The following is a 21,255-nucleotide window of genomic DNA, read 5'->3' on the forward strand; positions in this document are numbered from 1 at the left end:
TATTGAATCTTGACTCGCCAAGATTTTCACCAAAATCGCCTTATTTTGAAGCTAGTGGACATCAAAAAAAGTATTTCATCATGGGCATTTCGCATCATGGGATCCTGTGGACCTGTGGGCTGTTTGTGTAATTACAAAGTGAAAAATGTTCATTCAAAAGTCTTGTAATCTGCGGGTTAAAGGTTTTCGACTTAAAACTACTCCCAAATTTATGCAACCGGTTTTTCCTTTCAATATACACAAACAGCGCATAAAATACATCTTCTGGTGTCCTCAAGCTACAAAATAAGTCGATTTTGATGAAAACCTTGGCCACTTATAGCATGCACGATGGAAATTTCCGGTAGGGAGAAAGTTTGTTTAAAAGATCGAAAGATCGAATCGAAAATAAACCGATTTAATCGATTTTTCCGAGGCTAATGAATCGATCAAAAAAATCGAAAATTTGAGTATAAAAGATCGATCTTGCAAAGATCGATCTAAGATCGACCAATCCTACATGAAACACCTCGCTAGGCACCCAGCAGTGATGTCAAATGAATTTATAGTTTATCAATGCCAAATGACATGTCCCCATGCAACATCTAACAACTTTTTTGTCTAATAAGATACGAAGATATGATCTTCAACAAAGTTGTTCAGCGAAAAATTTCCTTTAAAGAATTTATTAATTGGCACAAAAACCACGAGCAGGCTAGGTTCCACAGAAAAATAAAAAATGATTATGATTCCTCAGTACAAAATATTCTATTTTCCCATACAAACCTGAAAGTTCAAATTTACCTATGTAAACGTTACTTAAAAATTCTGGCAAAGGCAGTTATTGTAGCCTATTGCATTTCATCAGGTGATTGCAACTGCGATGATTTTTACCACATAAGATTTGGCTTAAAAAATTTTGACAGAGTTGTGGCCCCAGAGAGACGCTCTGGAGCCACAATCCTGTTATATTTTCAGAAGTGAAATTTTCATCATAAATGTATCAAAACATCCGTATTTGCGTTCCCCTAAATTTACGATAATGCTGTTCAGTTCTAAAAGAATGACAACCGCACAAACATAAACAAAAAACTGTGAAGCCTTTTTGAGAATTGGATCTTGGGGATCGATTATTTTTCCCACCGATTGTCAATATTGTCCCCGATTCATGTACCTAGAACCGGGGTAAGTTTGTTCAATAAAACCGTTCGGAGTACCTGTCCCACCTATGCGATGGTTTAGAGACCCACACCGATATGATGGTTTTTTTTCCCGGATACACCAAACAAGGTTTGTGTACACACAAAAGGCCACAAATAGGCATACCCATCCAAACAATACGTACAGTAGATCAAAATGAATATTTTTTCCCTTTAAAATCGTACATTTTTCGATGAAAATGTTACCTAAACTTTCAACATCAATTTCAGATTTCTTTCCGTCGGTCATTCGGTCGAAAAAAAATTGGAAAATGGAAACGATTTCAATCACTCTCCACTCAGAATCTATTTTCATGGGAAAATTTGTAATAACAGGTGTCCCGGGGTTTAAATTTGACCACGTGTGCCATTCCCATGCACCGATATGATAGCATCCATGTCCCGGGCTCCAACATGCTGCTGTTCTGTGTGCTGTGCTCGAGATGTCCACCAGCACAGCAACGTGATATCGAATGACCGGGGCAGTCGGAGCCGGAGCCAGAGTGATATCGTGATAGCATGAATCTACTGCAGACACACATACACACACCCACCCACACACACCCACAAGTCACACCCACCTCCTACAGCATCGCATCTCTCTGACTGTGTGTCTGTCGAGTCGACTGTTGCTCGGTCCACTAACCGGGGCGGTCGTCCTTAGTCGTCTAATTTCGTTCATCTGCCCCGCTGCCGCCACCACCGCCGACAGAGATTCGGTTGACAGAAGAGGTCCTCTTATGATCGTTCAGGCAAACGAATGCTTGCTTGCTTTTAATCTGTGCCTTAAATTTTTCCTTTCCCCGGCTGATTCTGTCCTCTCCATTCATGTTTGTTTGTTTGTTCTAGATATATAGACTTATAAACGCTTTAAATGCATATACAAAAGATTTCGAGTGTCCTGCACATTTTGTTTCTAGTAGTAAGTATTTTTCTGAGAGACAGAGAAGGAGAGTGTGAGTGTTGGTATACAAAAAGGATGTCATTGTGTCGTCAGGGGCTGGAAAAAGGAAAGGATGCTGTCGTTAAGTTGGCTGGGAAAGCATCCTAATGTTACCGGTTGATTCTCTTATTTTTTTTACTTTTTTTTTGGTTGAATCTCCTTCTGTTTTCTATAGTCCTACTCTCTAACGTTTCGTGTCCGCCTCAACTTTCCCCGATAATGATGGCATCGATTTTATTTTTTATTATTTACACACTCGAGAACAAACACACTGGCTCCTCAAATCACAAGTTTTATACTTATCAACGGTCGACTTAGTGCGATTTCTATCCTACAAAAACGAACTGGATTTGTGTCTGTTTTGTGTGCAATAATTTCCGTTATAGTCACACTTTTTAATCGCTATACAGTTTTGGTTTTTGGTTTTCCTATTTTACCCTTGGTTTTTCGCTAGTTTTGGTTTTGGATGATTTTTTTATTATTCCGCTGGGGCCGTCGGAGTTCAAGAGGTTTTTTTCGCCTCGCCCGACGCTCCCGCCGCACCGGATGACGATAGATTCGCATTGTTGACGTCGTCGTTATTGTTGGCACTTGATTCATATCCTGCGATCAGCGTTTCGATTATGAACTTGATAGTCACCTTGTAGATGCCCTCGACGTTTTGGGTGTACCGGTCGCCGAGCGTTGTCGATACCGCCGACAGGAAAGGTTCCTCTATTCTCTGTATTCGGATATTTTTCGTTCGGAAGAAAGAAGAAAAAAAAAACGAGACGCAGAAAAATGAAGTTCAGTTAGTATGCTAATGTAGTCGATTTGTTTGTACTGATATGGTTGAGCAGAGACTTCGGGAACGGATATTACGTAAGATCACTCAAACAGTCGGTGTAGTGTCTCAGCTGGCCGATTTGTCTGGTAAATTCGATTATGGAAGAATGAATAATTGAGGCTAAAAATTGGGCCCCCATTTGTAGTCGAAGACAAACTGAAATGTTCTTGCAGAATTGGTATCTAAGTTTATCTTGGAAAAAGAAGCAGCTGGGCAACCAAAATCAAACTTTTCTCCTCGATAATTTATCGGGCGCTTAGGACATTTTTCAAGTAAAATATTGGAAAGATACCAATCTTATCCCCTGAAGGCGTATGACAAAAATGACAAAAATGACAAAAATGACAAAAATGACAAAAATGACAAAAATGACAAAAATGACAAAAATGACAAAAATGACAAAAATGACAAAAATGACAAAAATGACAAAAATGACAAAAATGACAAAAATGACAAAAATGACAAAAATGACAAAAATGACAAAAATGACAAAAATGACAAAAATGACAAAAATGACAAAAATGACAAAAATGACAAAAATGACAAAAATGACAAAAATGACAAAAATGACAAAAATGACAAAAATGACAAAAATGACAAAAATGACAAAAATGACAAAAATGACAAAAATGACAAAAATGACAAAAATGACAAAAATGACAAAAATGACAAAAATGACAAAAATGACAAAAATGACAAAAATGACAAAAATGACAAAAATGACAAAAATGACAAAAATGACAAAAATGACAAAAATGACAAAAATGACAAAAATGACAAAAATGACAAAAATGACAAAAATGACAAAAATGACAAAAATGACAAAAATGACAAAAATGACAAAAATGACAAAAATGACAAAAATGACAAAAATGACAAAAATGACAAAAATGACAAAAATGACAAAAATGACAAAAATGACAAAAATGACAAAAATGACAAAAATGACAAAAATGACAAAAATGACAAAAATGACAAAAATGACAAAAATGACAAAAATGACAAAAATGACAAAAATGACAAAAATGACAAAAATGACAAAAATGACAAAAATGACAAAAATGACAAAAATGACAAAAATGACAAAAATGACAAAAATGACAAAAATGACAAAAATGACAAAAATGACAAAAATGACAAAAATGACAAAAATGACAAAAATGACAAAAATGACAAAAATGACAAAAATGACAAAAATGACAAAAATGACAAAAATGACAAAAATGACAAAAATGACAAAAATGACAAAAATGACAAAAATGACAAAAATGACAAAAATGACAAAAATGACAAAAATGACAAAAATGACAAAAATGACAAAAATGACAAAAATGACAAAAATGACAAAAATGACAAAAATGACAAAAATGACAAAAATGACAAAAATGACAAAAATGACAAAAATGACAAAAATGACAAAAATGACAAAAATGACAAAAATGACAAAAATGACAAAAATGACAAAAATGACAAAAATGACAAAAATGACAAAAATGACAAAAATGACAAAAATGACAAAAATGACAAAAATGACAAAAATGACAAAAATGACAAAAATGACAAAAATGACAAAAATGACAAAAATGACAAAAATGACAAAAATGACAAAAATGACAAAAATGACAAAAATGACAAAAATGACAAAAATGACAAAAATGACAAAAATGACAAAAATGACAAAAATGACAAAAATGACAAAAATGACAAAAATGACAAAAATGACAAAAATGACAAAAATGACAAAAATGACAAAAATGACAAAAATGACAAAAATGACAAAAATGACAAAAATGACAAAAATGACAAAAATGACAAAAATGACAAAAATGACAAAAATGACAAAAATGACAAAAATGACAAAAATGACAAAAATGACAAAAATGACAAAAATGACAAAAATGACAAAAATGACAAAAATGACAAAAATGACAAAAATGACAAAAATGACAAAAATGACAAAAATGACAAAAATGACAAAAATGACAAAAATGACAAAAATGACAAAAATGACAAAAATGACAAAATTGACAAAAATGACAAAAATGACAAAAATGACAAAAATGACAAAAATGACAAAAATGACAAAAATGACCAGAATGACAAAAATGACCAGAATGACAAAAATGACCAGAATGACAAAAATGACAAAAATGACAAAAATGACAAAAATGACAAAAATGACAAAAATGACAAAAATGACAATAATGACAAAAATGACAAAAATGACAAAAATGACAAAAATGACAAAAATGACAAAAATGACAAAAATGACAAAAATGACAAAAATGACAAAAATGACAAAAATGACAAAAATGACAAAAATGACAAAAATGACAAAAATGACAAAAATGACAAAAATGACAAAAATGACAAAAATGACAAAAATGACAAAAATGACAAAAATGACAAAAATGACAAAAATGACAAAAATGACAAAAATGACAAAAATGACAAAAATGACAAAAATGACAAAAATGACAAAAATGACAAAAATGACAAAAATGACAAAAATGACAAAAATGACAAAAATGACAAAAATGACAAAAATGACAAAAATGACAAAAATGACAAAAATGACAAAAATGACAAAAATGACAAAAATGACAAAAATGACAAAAATGACAAAAATGACAAAAATGACAAAAATGACAAAAATGAGAAAAATGACAAAAATGACAAAAATGACAAAAATGACAAAAATGACAAAAATGACAAAAATGACAAAAATGACAAAAATGACAAAAATGACAAAAATGACAAAAATGACAAAAATGACAAAAATGACAAAAATGACAAAAATGACAAAAATGACAAAAATGACAAAAATGACAAAAATGACAAAAATGACAAAAATGACAAAAATGACAAAAATGACAAAAATGACAAAAATGACAAAAATGACAAAAATGACAAAAATGACAAAAATGACAAAAATGACAAAAATGACAAAAATGACAAAAATGACAAAAATGACAAAAATGACAAAAATGACAAAAATGACAAAAATGACAAAAATGACAAAAATGACAAAAATGACAAAAATGACAAAATTGACAAAAATGACAAAAATGACAAAAATGACAAAAATGACAAAAATGACAAAAATGACAAAAATGACAAAAATGACCAGAATGACAAAAATGACCAGAATGACAAAAATGACCAGAATGACAAAAATGACAAAAATGACAAAAATGACAAAAATGACAAAAATGACAAAAATGACAAAAATGACAATAATGACAAAAATGACAAAAATGACAAAAATGACAAAAATGACAAAAATGACAAAAATGACAAAAATGACAAAAATGACAAAAATGACAAAAATGACAAAAATGACAAAAATGACAAAAATGACAAAAATGACAAAAATGACAAAAATGACAAAAATGACAAAAATGACAAAAATGACAAAAATGACAAAAATGACAAAAATGACAAAAATGACAAAAATGACAAAAATGACAAAAATGACAAAAATGACAAAAATGACAAAAATGACAAAAATGACAAAAATGACAAAAATGACAAAAATGACAAAAATGACAAAAATGACAAAAATGACAAAAATGACAAAAATGACAAAAATGACAAAAATGACAAAAATGACAAAAATGACAAAAATGACAAAAATGACAAAAATGACAAAAATGACAAAAATGACAAAAATGACAAAAATGACAAAAATGACAAAAATGACAAAAATGACAAAAATGACAAAAATGACAAAAATGACAAAAATGACAAAAATGACAAAAATGACAAAAATGACAAAAATGACAAAAATGACAAAAATGACAAAAATGACAAAAATGACAAAAATGACAAAAATGACAAAAATGACAAAAATGACAAAAATAACAAAAATAACAAAAATGACAAAAATGACAATAATGACAAAAATGACAAAAATGACAAAAATGACAAAAATGACAAAAATGACAAAAATGATAAAAATGACAAAAATGACAAAAATGACAAAAATGACAAAAATGACAAAAATGACAAAAATGACAAAAACGACAAAAATGACAAAAATGACAAAAATGACAAAAATGACAAAAATGACAAAAATGACAAAAATGACATAAATGACAAAAATGTCAAAAATGACAAAAATGACAAAAATGACAAAAATGACAAAAATGACAAAAATGACAAAAATGACAAAAATGACAAAAATGACAAAAATGACAAAAATGACAAAAATGACAAAAATGACAAAAATGACAAAAATGACAAAAATGACAAAAATGACAAAAATGACAAAAATGACAAAAATGACAAAAATGATAAAAATGACAAAAATGACAAAAATGACAAAAATGACAAAAATGACAAAAATGACAAAATTATCAATGATCACAAAAATTACATTAATTGCAAAAATTTTCAGAAATGGCAACACTGACTTAATTAATTAAAATAAGGTTCAAATCTTTTTACTTGACGAGTTTTCGTACTCAATCTTTGTTTTATAGTCTTTATTTGAGTATCGAATCGTTTTTTTTTGTTGTTCAAAACTTTAACCATTTTAAAAGTTACCTAGACTGTTAGAGACGGTTTGATTTTCAAAAAAAATTTAAATTACAACTTAAAGTATTCCTGATAAAATTTGTATTCTTTTAGCAGTATTTTCGCGACTCACGATAAATTTTTTTTTTAAAGTAGGCATTTACAGGAGCTTTTATTTAAATTTCATGTTGTTGCGATAATAAATTAACGAAAAAACTGAGACAATTCACCAGGAGTGGTGAAGGACTTTAAAACCCTATTTATACTAAAGTTTCTTCTCAAATTCAGATTGGATCTCGATTGGAATACGACTGACGAAGTTACTTTCTCAAAAATTGCAGTAATTCCAAAAGTTCTTGAATATGAATAAGGTTAAAGATTTTGGCTTTGGTACCGTCAACTGGGGCATCCAGCAACACTTTCCAACTTCAATGGCTTCTAAAAACTCAATGTTGCAAGATGCAACCAACTCTGTTTTAAATAAAAAATCAAATGAAAATGTTTGAAAATGTATAGTTTTTGATATATTTGTGATGTCATGACTCGTAAAGCATCACTTTCAATCGTTCGTGGGTTTGTTCGAATTAAATTTTTCATATTTTTTTTTTCTCAAGGGATTTTAAGCTTCAGTGGCTTATTCATCCCGCATTTTTCATATTCTCTGTCAAAAATGCTTTTAAAGTAAGAGCATAAGGGTGATGCATACATTTAGGGGTAAAAAAATACTACGAACAATTCTACTTGGTGAAATTTTAAAAATCAATGTTTGGATGGATGAAATTTTCAAATTAACAAACGCGTGATACAAAACAATCATATTACAGCTCATGGAAACAAGATTTACAAGGTGTCTCTTCGATTTGCATTTTCATGTTACCCCAGACAGGTAACTGAGTATTAAAAATATTAATTTATAAAAATTTGGTGATTGTCCGAAAAATATATTTACATGAACAGTGTTGGTAAAAATGAATAGCAATATAAAGTTTGCAGGTGATATCATTAAGCCAATCCGTCATACTGGATTAAGTTTTTTACAGCATCGAAAAATGTTAAAATGTGTACATCTATTGCTCGACTTTTAAAATATTCTACGAAATCAAAAACTAGGAAAACTCACGATGTGAGAAATTATGTTATGTACAGTTGCATGATGCCTTGTTTAACGGTACCTAAAAATACGGGTAATTTATTTGAAAAGAACCTAGTTTAGCCTATGTTGGATGGATGAAAGTTCAAACCTTTTGATTGATTGACTATCGTTTCAATTAGAATATGTGCGAAAATATTACACAAATTTCAGGCCTGTTGCGTGACCCCTAACTGGCCTTAACTGTCAGTGTGACAGCGACCTTCTGGTTATCTAGGTACAGTTCAACGAAGTTTAACTGTACAATGTGAAAGATTTCCCAAGTTCTATTTTTCCATACCAGTCCTTAGTCGTTTGATTTTTTCCCCTATTTTCACGCCTAGGGATAAGTTCCTATCAAAACCTTAATTTAAACATTAACACTTTGACAATTTTATAAAGTGCTTGAAAGGTGAGATTTGGAAACAGGTTTTTTTTAAAGTAGGCAGTTAGTTTCCAGTAACTAGTATTAAAATCTCATGTTGTTACGATAATTAATTACCAAAAAAAATCATACAAATCCCTTTTCCACTATATAGAACTCAGCACAAAGAGAAACTTAATTACAAATCGTTATCGAATTTCCACCCAAAAACTGGTAGAACACTTTGTTATCAGCCGCCGAAATTATTACAAATCGACGCCCAGGTCACGCGCACGCCAGGGCAACAAACTCTATGCTTTTCTTGGAAAATCGGCAGGCAGCCAGAGGAGAAAATAAAAGTTTCCTCCGAAATTATGTGGTAGCTAAATTCGAAATGTTGCGGCCTCATTAGCACTTTTCCGCACGCTATCATTGCCCCGCGTTTGCCTCGGTTAGGTGGGGGTGTTGTATTTGCATTCGACATTCGACTTTAACTACCTACAATACATTTAACTCTTACACACAGCTCAGGAACTTACCCAGAAGTACTCCTGCTTGAAGCCGGGAATCCGCCGATGGGACGCGCCCACCTGATGCAGGAACTCGAAGAACGTATCGAGATCGTCCAGCCCTCGGATACCTTCGTCTAGTGTGTTCATCACCTTGTTGGCGTGCTCCTTCAGCTCTTCGGACGTTGCCTGTTCCTCCTTCGTCTTGAGCTCGGCAAAGCTCGCGAAGAGATCCAACAGGTCGGCATGTTCCTCGAATAATCTGAATCGAAGCGAAATTGCAAAACCATCAGTTAGTTAGTGTGTCAGCGAGGCTTTATTGACAGAACCATCATCGAATGTAATCGAGCAGTTCGACATACAGAGATATTTAAATGCGGTTGGGTGGGGGTGGGATTTGTGGGAGGAAAGAGCGAGGCAGTTCACCGAGGATTCCTAGTTATTTGCATAAGTAAATAGCATACATACAGACCGCAACAGCTCCCTCGTCGTCGTCGACGTTTATTTGCATGCGGTCAGAATAAGCCGCAAGAGCATATTGCGGAACGAAAAACGAAAACCGGATCGTGTTGATTTGATGTCATTTTTGTTTTCATATTGAATTAGCTAAATGTGGCATTTGAATAATTTTCCCTAAACGGAGCATTTCTGTTCAAATTGCAGTTCAAGAATGACGATTTGAAGTTTTTCTGGTGGAAATTTGATAAGTGAATTTGCCAAGCTCGATGTAACTAGTAGGCAAGAGTGAGGAGATACGATTCCTCAGCTACTTATATAAAATAACTCGGATAACTTAGAAAGTTATAAAATACTCAAGAAAAATATGCCAAATTAAACAAAACAACTTTTCTGATCGGTTCTATTTTAAACTTTGGTCGAATAATTTAGTGAAAGGCAAAGACAGTGATTTCTGTTGCTGGTGGATGTCGTCTTCTAGAGACGGAAATAAATCCCTCGAATACCGAACCTCCCATCAGCAGAGCCCGAACATTTGATCCGGTTCGAAGAACCAAATGTTCGGACTAGTGCCGATGGGAGATTCGGACTTCGAGGGATTTATTCCCGTTTCCAGACGATGGCATCCACCAGCAGCCGAATTGAAGTAAATCGACGACCTTCACTGGCACAAAACTGATTCACCTGAAAGTGGGAGGGCGGTGTAGGAGGTTAAGTTATAAAGTTAAAAATTAAGTTAAAAAATGAAATAATTCTTCATTCGTTCCATAACTTCTGTCTGATACTTTTTATTGACCGAGAAAAGGCAGCCAACGGAATCAAGTGAAGCATTCCGTTAGATCAAATATCGATTGAGCGGTTCGTTTTCAGTTGAATTTCCCACCATTAAGTAACAAACCATCACTAATTTCTACCCTCGTCGCTTTCAGTAGAATTACATTCTCTAGCTAGGATGAGGAAGGTAGTAGGTAGGTACAATTTAATTAGAATGATAACATCGGATCATCTCTCAATATCATATCTCGGGTTCGGAATCGAACTTTGAGCAACCTAAATAAGTTTTTCCCACTTAGCGCGTTCCGACTTGTTAATTCTCGTTCGACTGCGATGGTCTTCGGTCGTCATCGTCGTCATCGTTTGACGAAGCCGCTAAATGGATTGAATGCCATTTTTCAGACTCAAGTTTTTTTTTATCTCATTTTTATTTTCATGCTTCGTTCTAGCCTTTGCCCGCCAACCAAAACGGAGAAAGTGACGCAATGGATCGTTAAAAATAGCTATTCGGAATTAAATAAAATTCGGCATGGTTGAACAGGTGATTCGGCTATTAAGTTTGAGTGCGATAATATAAAATTTGACGGCGCATAACTATCCATTTCTTTGTTTTGCGATGTTTTAACGAGTAATAAATTAGTTTCTTTACTAAATATTTTCTCGCTAGTGCTAGCAAAAATTTCAAAATAATCATGCGAAAATTCTGAGCTTATGATGTGTGCAGCTGTATTGATTAGATTTCTCAGTCATTAAAATAATTCGATTACTGGAGTAGATAAGTTTTTTTTTCCAAATTATTATAGTTAGATTTTTGCCAAACCTGTACCAGTTTGTTAATGTTTAAATTTAGTATATGTTAACAGCAGTAAGAGCTGATATAGCTTCGACACGAGACAATTTTTTATTCACCTCAATTTTTCTGCTGAGAGTGTCCAGAATCTGATTGGATTCCGAATCCAGATTCGAACAGTTCTTATAGTGTAATGAAATTAAATCTACAATTGTTAAAAAATTGTTAATCAAAACAAACAAAATTAATGTAAAACATAATATAAGCATGAATATTTGTCATTTGCCTAATTATATCAGTTTTAGACATTAAAAATATATTTTTTCCATTTTTACTGCTTAAATCTCATATAATTGTGAATAAGAATTTTTTTGCTAATATTAAGTTTTACTTAAATTTTGATTAATTTGATAGGGGTGTGTGGGATAACGTGAGCCATGGGAAATGTAGACCACTCTGAATATCTCAGATGTGTGTTGCGATAATAATCTTAATCCAACTTTAATCGCCGTTTCTTTGCGTATACATATTTTTCAATATGTTGTTGACTTAAATACGCATCATATGCTTCTTTTAGGCGAACAAATTTCAATTATAGTTAGGGTAGGGTTACAGTAAAAAATAATTCAAAAACCAATAAATTGGAATAAATTGCACGAAAATTTGTATGCAACAAAATTGTATACTATATCACTGAACAAAACCTATTAATCAAGTAATTTGTTTTTGAAAAATTCAATGAAAACAAGGATACAAAAGGTAATAATCTTTCAGGATTTATTTATTTTTTTTTACTATCCTTAGGATATTGGATAATTTTTTTTCAAAATTTTCATTAAATTCTTCAAACTTTATTTATTCCCCCCCTTCGTGTTTTTTGGAAATTTCGAAGGGGGGTAGGGGGAGGGGATGACAAAGGAGGAAATTGATATTTGTTCCGGCCTTATTAATCAAGCTTAAAAAAGTAAACCCGCGCATTGCATCCATGGGGAACCTAAAGTTCATAACAAAAATATGCTCATACGCTAATGATGTTAGTTTTGTCATTTTCTTTGACGTGGAAAAGAAATTTTTGATGAAACATCAATAAATCACACAAACCCAACCAATTTGGGCCACATTTTGTGGGGTACTTTGGGCCACCTATATTTTCATGGTTTTTTACACATTCAGAACTTAAAATACGTTTTTCTGTAAAGTTTTTTTTAAGCTAAATGAAGAATTTAGAAAAATATTTTGTCTATTCTATATCAGGAATTTTGCCGAAACGTTCACGGGCCAGGTTTTCGAAACTTGTCGATTATACACAACTCTCTTTTTAATTTCCCCATCTAAAATTACTATAAAACAACGAGATGAATTATGAAATTACAATTTTGGGTCAACTCATAAACTTTAAACGTTATTTGGTCAATTTGGATTTGATGGCCCACGTTTCCCCACCATTTTTCAAAATCCAAAAATAAAGCTTTTTTTAAAACAGTCAGAACTTGGGGAAAATAACTTATTTAAAAATTTAAAAAAATTGCCTTATGATACGTTAGAAATGTAAAAAACCATACTGTTAGCAGCGCCACCAAATCAGCAAGCCCCATTTCTCCTGCATCGGTCTGTCAAAGTATCGACATCTACACATCAGCGGGAAAAGAAGAAGAGACAACGAAAGTGAACTCGAAAGCGGTTTAGGAAAGCGATCTAGTTTGAAACGCGTGTGAGAAATTCTTCTCTGTTCCTCAGTTAAGTTTGTGGCCCGGTTATATTCATTATAAGTTTAATTGTAAACCATCTGAGGTAAATTTAGCACTATTTACAAGCTAGGCGAAGTTTATCTATTTTCCTTTAAATCTAGGTGGCATTTGCAGCCCTGTAATATAGTCCGGGAACACAACTAATGGTTATCCCAATCGACTAGGGTATGTCACACAGTGAAGCATAATTTAGCTACAGTTTGCTAATCCAATATTTTGTAGATCTTTAATCCCAATTCCATATTTACCGTTTTGTTGGCCATCGCTCCCGAAAACTAAAATTATCGATATCTCAGGTGAGCCGCTTAGAAGAAATTTCCAAGTCACTATACTTACCTAACCTTAAAAACTAAACATCTTAGGTTTGGATATGATACGTGATCATACTACCAGCCAATCTGGTTACTTGTGCAAGGCAGGAAATCACTAAAAGTAAGGTGTAGATATTTCTTCCAAATTCTTACATTTAATAATCTACCTCTATTGTAGGAATTTTGTAATAAACAAACAAGTGGTTTATTAACAAACTCGTCGATTTTTTACTGCCTCGCAACACATACCATTTCTTCTTTTTCCATTTTTTCTTTTATAAAAAGAAGTTGTGGAGCATAGAAAAAAAGTGGCCCATGATTCCTCTCTCCCATATACAAACAAAAAATAAAAAAGTGACAAAAACCCGTTCGATTTTGGTAACATAAAATTTGCGTTTGTGTTGCCAAAGCTCTGATGTGGTCTAGTGGACAGGATGGCGCGAGTCTGGTAACCCAGGCGTACTGGATTCGATTCCCGGTATCGGCAAGAAAAACTTTTGGGTTCGAATCCCTTAAGTTGCCGACAGGTAAGATGTGTTTCAATGTATAAATAATTATATATTTCAGAGGGAATGCATCTGGAGTAAATCTGAAGAGACTATTGCAAGCGGAGTGGATGGCCAACCATTGTAGGCCTCTTAAGGTTTGATGGTTAAGGTTCCCTCGACAAACCATCGGCCGCCCGTGAAGCAATTCGAAGGCCAAGCCACACAGACATACACTGGACCTTGCTACCGATGGGGGAACCATACATACATACATACATACAAAATTTACGTTTGTGTTGCCAACAACGAATGGGGTCTGTATCTCGTATTTCGTCCGCAATGCGTTAAGAAAAGAATTTATGGATTTTTTTCCTATTTACTGCCGATTTTAAACTTTCAACTTTGAAGTAAATTTTCTGTTAAAGCTGGTAGTTTTTATTTTTTTTATCATTTTTAAATTGTTTTTATGGTTTAGTTGGTTATCCTTAACAGGTCCTGTAATATCAATCACCGTCCATAAAATAATCTATCATTTTATATTCACAATAGCTTGATTGAACATATCTTCAAAAATGTTGAAGAAAAATTGACCATTTTCACTAAAAATTCTCGCGCACACTGGAAACTTACTCAAATGAGTTAAAAAATGGTCAGAGTACTTTAAAATGATTGAGGATCAATCCCTGTAAGTCCCATTGCGATTAGCCAAAAAAAAAAACCTGAACTAGTCTACAATAGGGGGAAATGTTCCTAAATGCGCATATATACCTAAGGCTGATGCGAAATGATAGCTCAACATAACTAATCAGTGCCGTTTGAGGGTAATACGCTTTTGAAACATGGCATGAAAAAATTTAATTGTTATATAAAGTCAAAAAAATCGAAATTCAAACTACATTTTTGTCAGTTTTGTTAAAATATGTACATACATATATTGAACTTTAATACTCGTGCGTACAGAATCGGTGAACAAAAATGTTAATGGTTTATCTTTCTTATTAATCTGGAAATTGAAAGTTCAACAAATTGAAGCTATAGACAAAGTTGTAAATGATAAGATATTGGAATAAGAGACAGGTTTTGAATGCCCATATCAGGCAGGTTAAATGCCTCTATAAAGTAAAAAAGATAAGTTTTTATTTTTATGAAATTAATTTGCGGCTTTATCGGTGAGGGTTAAAGAGTTGAAATGAAAGACGGATAGAAGATCAGAAGAAAATTCTAAGGTGGTGAAAAGAGCGAAGAGCATTTGGAATAGAAGCTTGACCACATATGTACTAAATTCTTTGCCCCGCAGTTTTTATTTTTGCTTTTTATTATTGATACATTACATCTACGCTCTAATTAAAATCTAAAAGTGAAAATAGAAGAGCCTGATCTGATAAAAATATGATATGCACAAGATATTACCATGAAATATGGTCATACGACATTCCTATGTTTCATGCAAAAGAACTAGTGGTTTCTAAAATGTCGCCGAAATTTCAGCCTTGACGTATGCTTAACATCTGTTTCTACCATTTTCAATTAAATAATATCAAAATGTTGCAAGTGTGAATGAAATAAAGCTAAAAGCATAAATATGCTCATTTAGCAAGCTCGATTTCGGAAATCGGCTATTTTGACTCTTTTGTTATAAAATTATTTTCACAAAAACTGTATCAGATTTTAACAGGAAAATTGCTTGTCGTAATTTTACGATTCTTATGAATCTCAATTCAGAGATTCACTCAGACACGTCTTTCACTCACAAAAATACACCAATGACTGACTTTTTTTGTTTGTTTTGCCTAATGTTGTCAAAATAACAAACGTTCCCATAGACATTTATTTTATTATATATTGTTTATCTTCAGTGTTGCTGAATACAACTATTTTTTTATTTTATTTAATTTTGAATTGAATTTGATTTACTTTTGTACATCGTTCATCTCATCGCTGCACTACTTTCCTTAGTATGACCATTTAGCCAAGTTTTAACGTAATTCAGTAGCAAATTTTCGGGGCTCCACTTAGCAAAAAATCGCTGTTACTTTCCGTAAGCAAAACTATTGTTTACTGTTGATTAAGCAAACAGCTAAATTTGCTTGAGTTAAGTTAAAAATAATTTTGTAGGCTGCTTTTCTTTTCAATATTAACGCACCAGCCCTGAATTTTACTTCGAAAGTCCGGACTTCCGACTTCCGACAAAGAAAAGGGAAGCTCTAAATTGTCGGAAGTTTGTGTTTGGTTGCCAGTTTACGTTTTTCTCTAAAAAAAAATATTAAAATTTACAATAGCAGCCGCCATTACCGCCGAATGGAAAATAATTGGTGCGGTTACGGAAATTCGGTGTCAGTGGGGATTTTGGTGACCAAGCGGACGACGAAATGGTGGCCAAATCTATACTGGAAGCAAACAGGTAAAGACCAATTTAGACGCAAACATATCTTTCGATTTCTCATGTAAATTATCTAATTTTACCAAGTTTGCGCTCTCACCGAATACAACACCAAAGCCGGGGATTCACCTAAGAGGTTGTTGTCACGTCCCGGAAAAAGGCACCTGATTCATGTTGGTCTACGATTAAAACATCCGGATACCAGCGGTCAACCTACTCACATCCGGAAAAACCCGCTCCAGACGCCGGAAGAAAGATGGTCAGGCACGGCCAATGAGGGGATTCGGATTTCGGGGTATTTCTTCCCGTCTTTCGTCGACGGCACCCAAAAGCAGCATGAATGTAAGGTGAGTCTCCGATTCTTTCACACAACAGTTGATCACACGCTCGGGGGGTATGTAGCCACTTATTACTCAGCCCGATTTCGGATCCACTAGTCGTTTAGTTAGACTTAAACTTTAGATTTATTAAAGAGGAAGTGAAAATTCCGTGCTTTCGGTGTAACTCAAGAATCTGTTCAAACGTACAAAAAAAAAATCTGTTCTAATTTCTAAAATGGCTAACCTAAACTATTACATTTGTTAACTCTCTTCGCGATGTTCGCTAAGTTGCGAGAAAGAGTTGATCTTAATTATGGTGTTTACGAGCAAATGGATTAAAGTGTCAAGTGATCATAAATTAAGACACATGTTTGAACAACAAGAAAGTGTTGTGAAATAAAGTGGAAATCCAGAAAAAGTTTAAAAAAATTAAGTAAAGTGAAAAAATGAGTGTTTTTCGTTCGAAATCTGATAACCTCCATGCATTTGGAAAGGAAAAATACTAAATTTTGTTAATTAAAAATGAAGGCGGTCTTTTCTTCTGAATTTTGCTAGAAATTAAAGTAAAAATTGCGGCGGCTAACTTTTTCTCTCGTTTGCTGAAATTTAAGTGAAAAAATATTGCCAAATTAATTGCTATATTTCTAGCTGGTCAAATTTGAGCAAAATTTTGCTAAATTGGTCGGTGGTCGAGTGGTTAATCGCTGGTCCACTTACGGCATGGGTTCGATTCCCATCTTGGTACTGGGTGTTAAATGTAAATCTTAAGTTGTCCACGTCACAGTGTACTTATGTCTTTTAAAAATTCAGGCCTCGGAAATTTTGTGTGTAGAGCTGCAGCTAGAGTTTCAAATTGAAATCCTCCTGGAAACGGTTATATACGAATGTATACTAGAGAGCACATCTTTCACTCTCACACAAAATAAAAAAAAGGGAAAATAGTTACCTATAGATATTTTTATTTTGCTTTTACATACATGTATATTAGGGTTTCCCAAAATTGCATAACTTCTGGGAATCTGGGGGCTCACCCTTCAAATGGTAGATTAGGATGTGCAGAACAAACTTTTGTATGGGGTCGACTAAAAAAAATCATGTTTAGAGGTTCCGCAAGCGCGATCTTGGAAAGAAGTCCACTTCCAAAAGATTTGATCTTAAATAAATTCCGGATCCAAAAATTTTCATAAAATTTATATATTTTATATTTTTTAAATTTTTTTTGAGTTAAATACTACACGTAAAAAATAAAACATGAACCAAATTTGTATCAAAATGTGAAACAAGCAAGCTATTTCTAAGAAAAAAAATTTTTTTGGTCCAAAAATTTTGTATTCAACTGACCAAAATGTGTACCAAGCGTAAAATGTTTTTGATACCAATGCCATCAAAAGATGCGGATTTTTGTACACTTAAACTTTGCTGAACAAAACATGTTGTTTGTATCATCGTGTGAAGAGCGATTCACGAATAATCCTCAATAAAATAACAATAAAGGATATTTTTTATTTAATTTATCAAATTTGTGTTAATAAATACCTACTTTAAAATCAAAATACTTGCAAAAAAAGACTTTGATGGTTTAAGGAAGTCATCAGAAGGCCATATGCCAAATTTGAGCGGAATCGGACAACAGGAAGGGGTTGCACTGAATCCCAAATGTGAAAGGGATTCTGAGACATAGTGTTCTAAAGAAGCATAAAAAACTGGTTTTTCATCATACATTTTTTTTCTTTAGTAATCGATTGCTTGATAATGAAGATTTTATTAAAATTTCAATTAAGATAAACATTTCACCTGAAAACTGCAACTCGATTGAACTTAAAACAAAAATGTTATGGCTATTCAAAGATTGTATTTTGGTTACAAATTTTCCTGTAAAACGCAATGAGTAAAATGTAGGGGAGAATGGAACTATGCGATCATACACAGCTCTCTTTTTTATTTCATCATCTGGAATTGCTTTAAAATAACGAAATGAATTAGGAAATCACAGTTTTGGGTCAACTCATAAACTTTGCATGTTATTTGGTCAATTTGGATTTGCTGGCCCACGATTCCCCATCATTTTTCAAAATCCAAAATATATTGATTTTTTTTTAAACACTCAGATTTTGGGGAAAATAACTTATTAACAATTTAAAAAAATAACTTATGAAAACTTATCTACCTTGAAAATGTAGAAAACCATATCATTTTTTATTTTGATTTAATCTTTTATAATATGAAACAACGAAAAAAAGTGACCCATGATACCCCACTCTCCCATACTCATTGTGTGTTAAACGACAATTTGCCACAAAAATACAACCTTTGAACAGCCATAACATTTTTGTTTCAAGTCCAATCGAGTTGCAGTCTTCAGGTGAAATGTTAATCCTCATTGAAATTTTAATAAAATCTGCATTATCAAGCAATCGATTACTAAAGAAAAAAAAATGTATAATGAAAAACCAGTTTTTCATGCTTCTTTAGAACACTATGTCTCAGAATCCCTTTCACACTTGAGATTCAGTGCAACCCCTTTCTGTTGTCCGATTCCGCTCAAATTTGGCATATGGCCTTCTGATGACTTCCTTAAACCATCAAAGTCTTGTTTTGCAAGTATTTTGATTTTAAAGAAGGTATTTATTAACACAAATTTGATAGATTAAATAAAAAATATTCTTTATTGTTATTTTTATTGAGGATTATTCGCGAATAGCTCTTCACACGATGATACAAACAACATGTTTTGTTCAGCAAAGTTTAAGTGTACAAAAATTCGCATCTTTTGATGGTATTGGTATCAAAAATATTTTACGCTTGGTACACATTTTGGTCAGTTGAATACAAAATTTTTGGACCAAAAAATTTTTTTTCTTAGAAATAGCTTGCTTGTTTTACATTTTGATACAAATTTGGTTCATGTTTTATTTTTTACGTGTAGTATTGAATTCAAAAAAAATTTAAAAAATATAAAATATGTAAATTTTATGAAAATTTTTGGATCCAGAATTTATTTAAGATCAACTCTTTTGAAAGTGGACTTTTTTCCAAGATCGCGCTTGCGGAAACTCTAAACATGATTTATTTTAGTCGGCCCCATACAAAAGTTTGTTCTGCACATCCTAATCTACCATTTAGAGGGTGAGCCTTCAGATTCCCAGAAGTTATGCAATTTTGGGACACCCTAATGTATATTTTACACATACCTCTAATACAAAATGCAGCTTTTTGTGTTAAACGCAAAACTTCCTATTATCCTCTAATAAATCCTTCTCTGTTTGCATTTTAAGAAAACTTGAACATTTTTTTCACAGTTTTTTTCAAAATTAGATAGGATTTTTTCTATTTTTCATATTCAAGCAAGAAATTATAAAAGTTCCATATAGCGAAGGGCCATCCTAATGTAGGTACATATACGGAAATTCGAACAACCTGACAATTTTAAAGCGTCTGATTTTCTTTTCAACATCGATTACCTACCATAATACAGACTACTTTTCTGTCAAAGACAACTAATTTAAAGCTATGGGGTTTCTTCTCCTGGAGGTGATTTTGAATACCGTAAAATGATGTGAGTAGAAACATAGGGGTGAATCGGGACAAAAACTTGTGAAGTTGTTCTGATTACATTAATGAACAATCTTTAAATAGTTTATTTTTCTTTGTAGTGTTGTTTGGAAACGCTTCAAGTAGTGTTTCGATAAAATTGACGCATAAAGGTAGAAAATTGATTATAAATATTTGAAATGATGACAAATTCCAACGAAACATTCATTGGCACTGTCCTAAGTATCCCTCCGAATGTTGAAAATAACTTATGTAGAACGGAAGAAAAATATTCTTTGAGCTGATCTCAGACTAAATTAGCTTTTGGCAAATTTACTATAGAAAGAAAAAATCAGAGAATTCAAAGTGTTGAAATTTCTCTCTGATACTAATCAATACCCGCTGTAAATAGCATTTTTCTGTTGGGCAGGAAAAATTGTTCAAAGTTGTCATCACTATAGCAGCTAGCAGCGCAGATGGCAACAGACAATCAAATTTATGTCACCCTCCTGAAATGCAGCAGGTGTTGCGATTAAGTATATCGCCAAAAAATCTGTTGCCATGCTGTGGTGCTTGCTGGCTGAACGGAGTAAATTTTCCTTTTCGCAAAACAAGAGCTTTCCCCGGGCGTAGTAAATTTATTTTCTTTCCAGCAGTGCAGTGGGGTTGTCGCTTAAGAGCGTTTGGGAATGGTAAAACGCTATTTTTAGATGCTGCGTCGTTTTGATGTAAAATTAATGTTTTGACTAAAGGAGATCAGCATCAATTTATTTGGTTATGCAATGATTACTGTAATAATGCTATTTTGAGAGCCATTATTATTATTATGAACATTTTTTAAATATAAAAGTGGGTTTTCTCATCAATTGCATTTTGTCAATTGCATTTTATACTGATCTTAGTTCAAATTATTTGGAACGTAAAGATTTATTATTTTTTCCTAAACAGAAATTTCAAAATAATGCAATGTTCATATTTCACTGTCGGTAG

The 21,255-nt window shown here is 32.8% G+C and overlaps 1 protein-coding gene across 1 annotated transcript; it reads right to left on the minus strand.

The window, feature by feature from the left end:
* Positions 1-1,765: 1,765 nt before the first annotated feature.
* Positions 1,766-11,057, minus strand: LOC129743518 (myoglobin-like). Its single transcript, XM_055735555.1, has 3 exons — positions 10,993-11,057; positions 9,498-9,729; positions 1,766-2,842 (listed from the first exon to the last, which is right to left on the minus strand). Exons 1-3 carry the CDS (start codon positions 11,055-11,057, stop codon positions 2,624-2,626), a joined length of 516 nt encoding a protein of 171 aa, XP_055591530.1. The 3' UTR covers positions 1,766-2,623.
* Positions 11,058-21,255: the final 10,198 nt, after the last annotated feature.

Source organism: Uranotaenia lowii, chromosome 2, assembly GCF_029784155.1.
Source record: "Uranotaenia lowii strain MFRU-FL chromosome 2, ASM2978415v1, whole genome shotgun sequence".
Lineage (NCBI taxonomy): Eukaryota > Metazoa > Arthropoda > Insecta > Diptera > Culicidae > Uranotaenia > Uranotaenia lowii.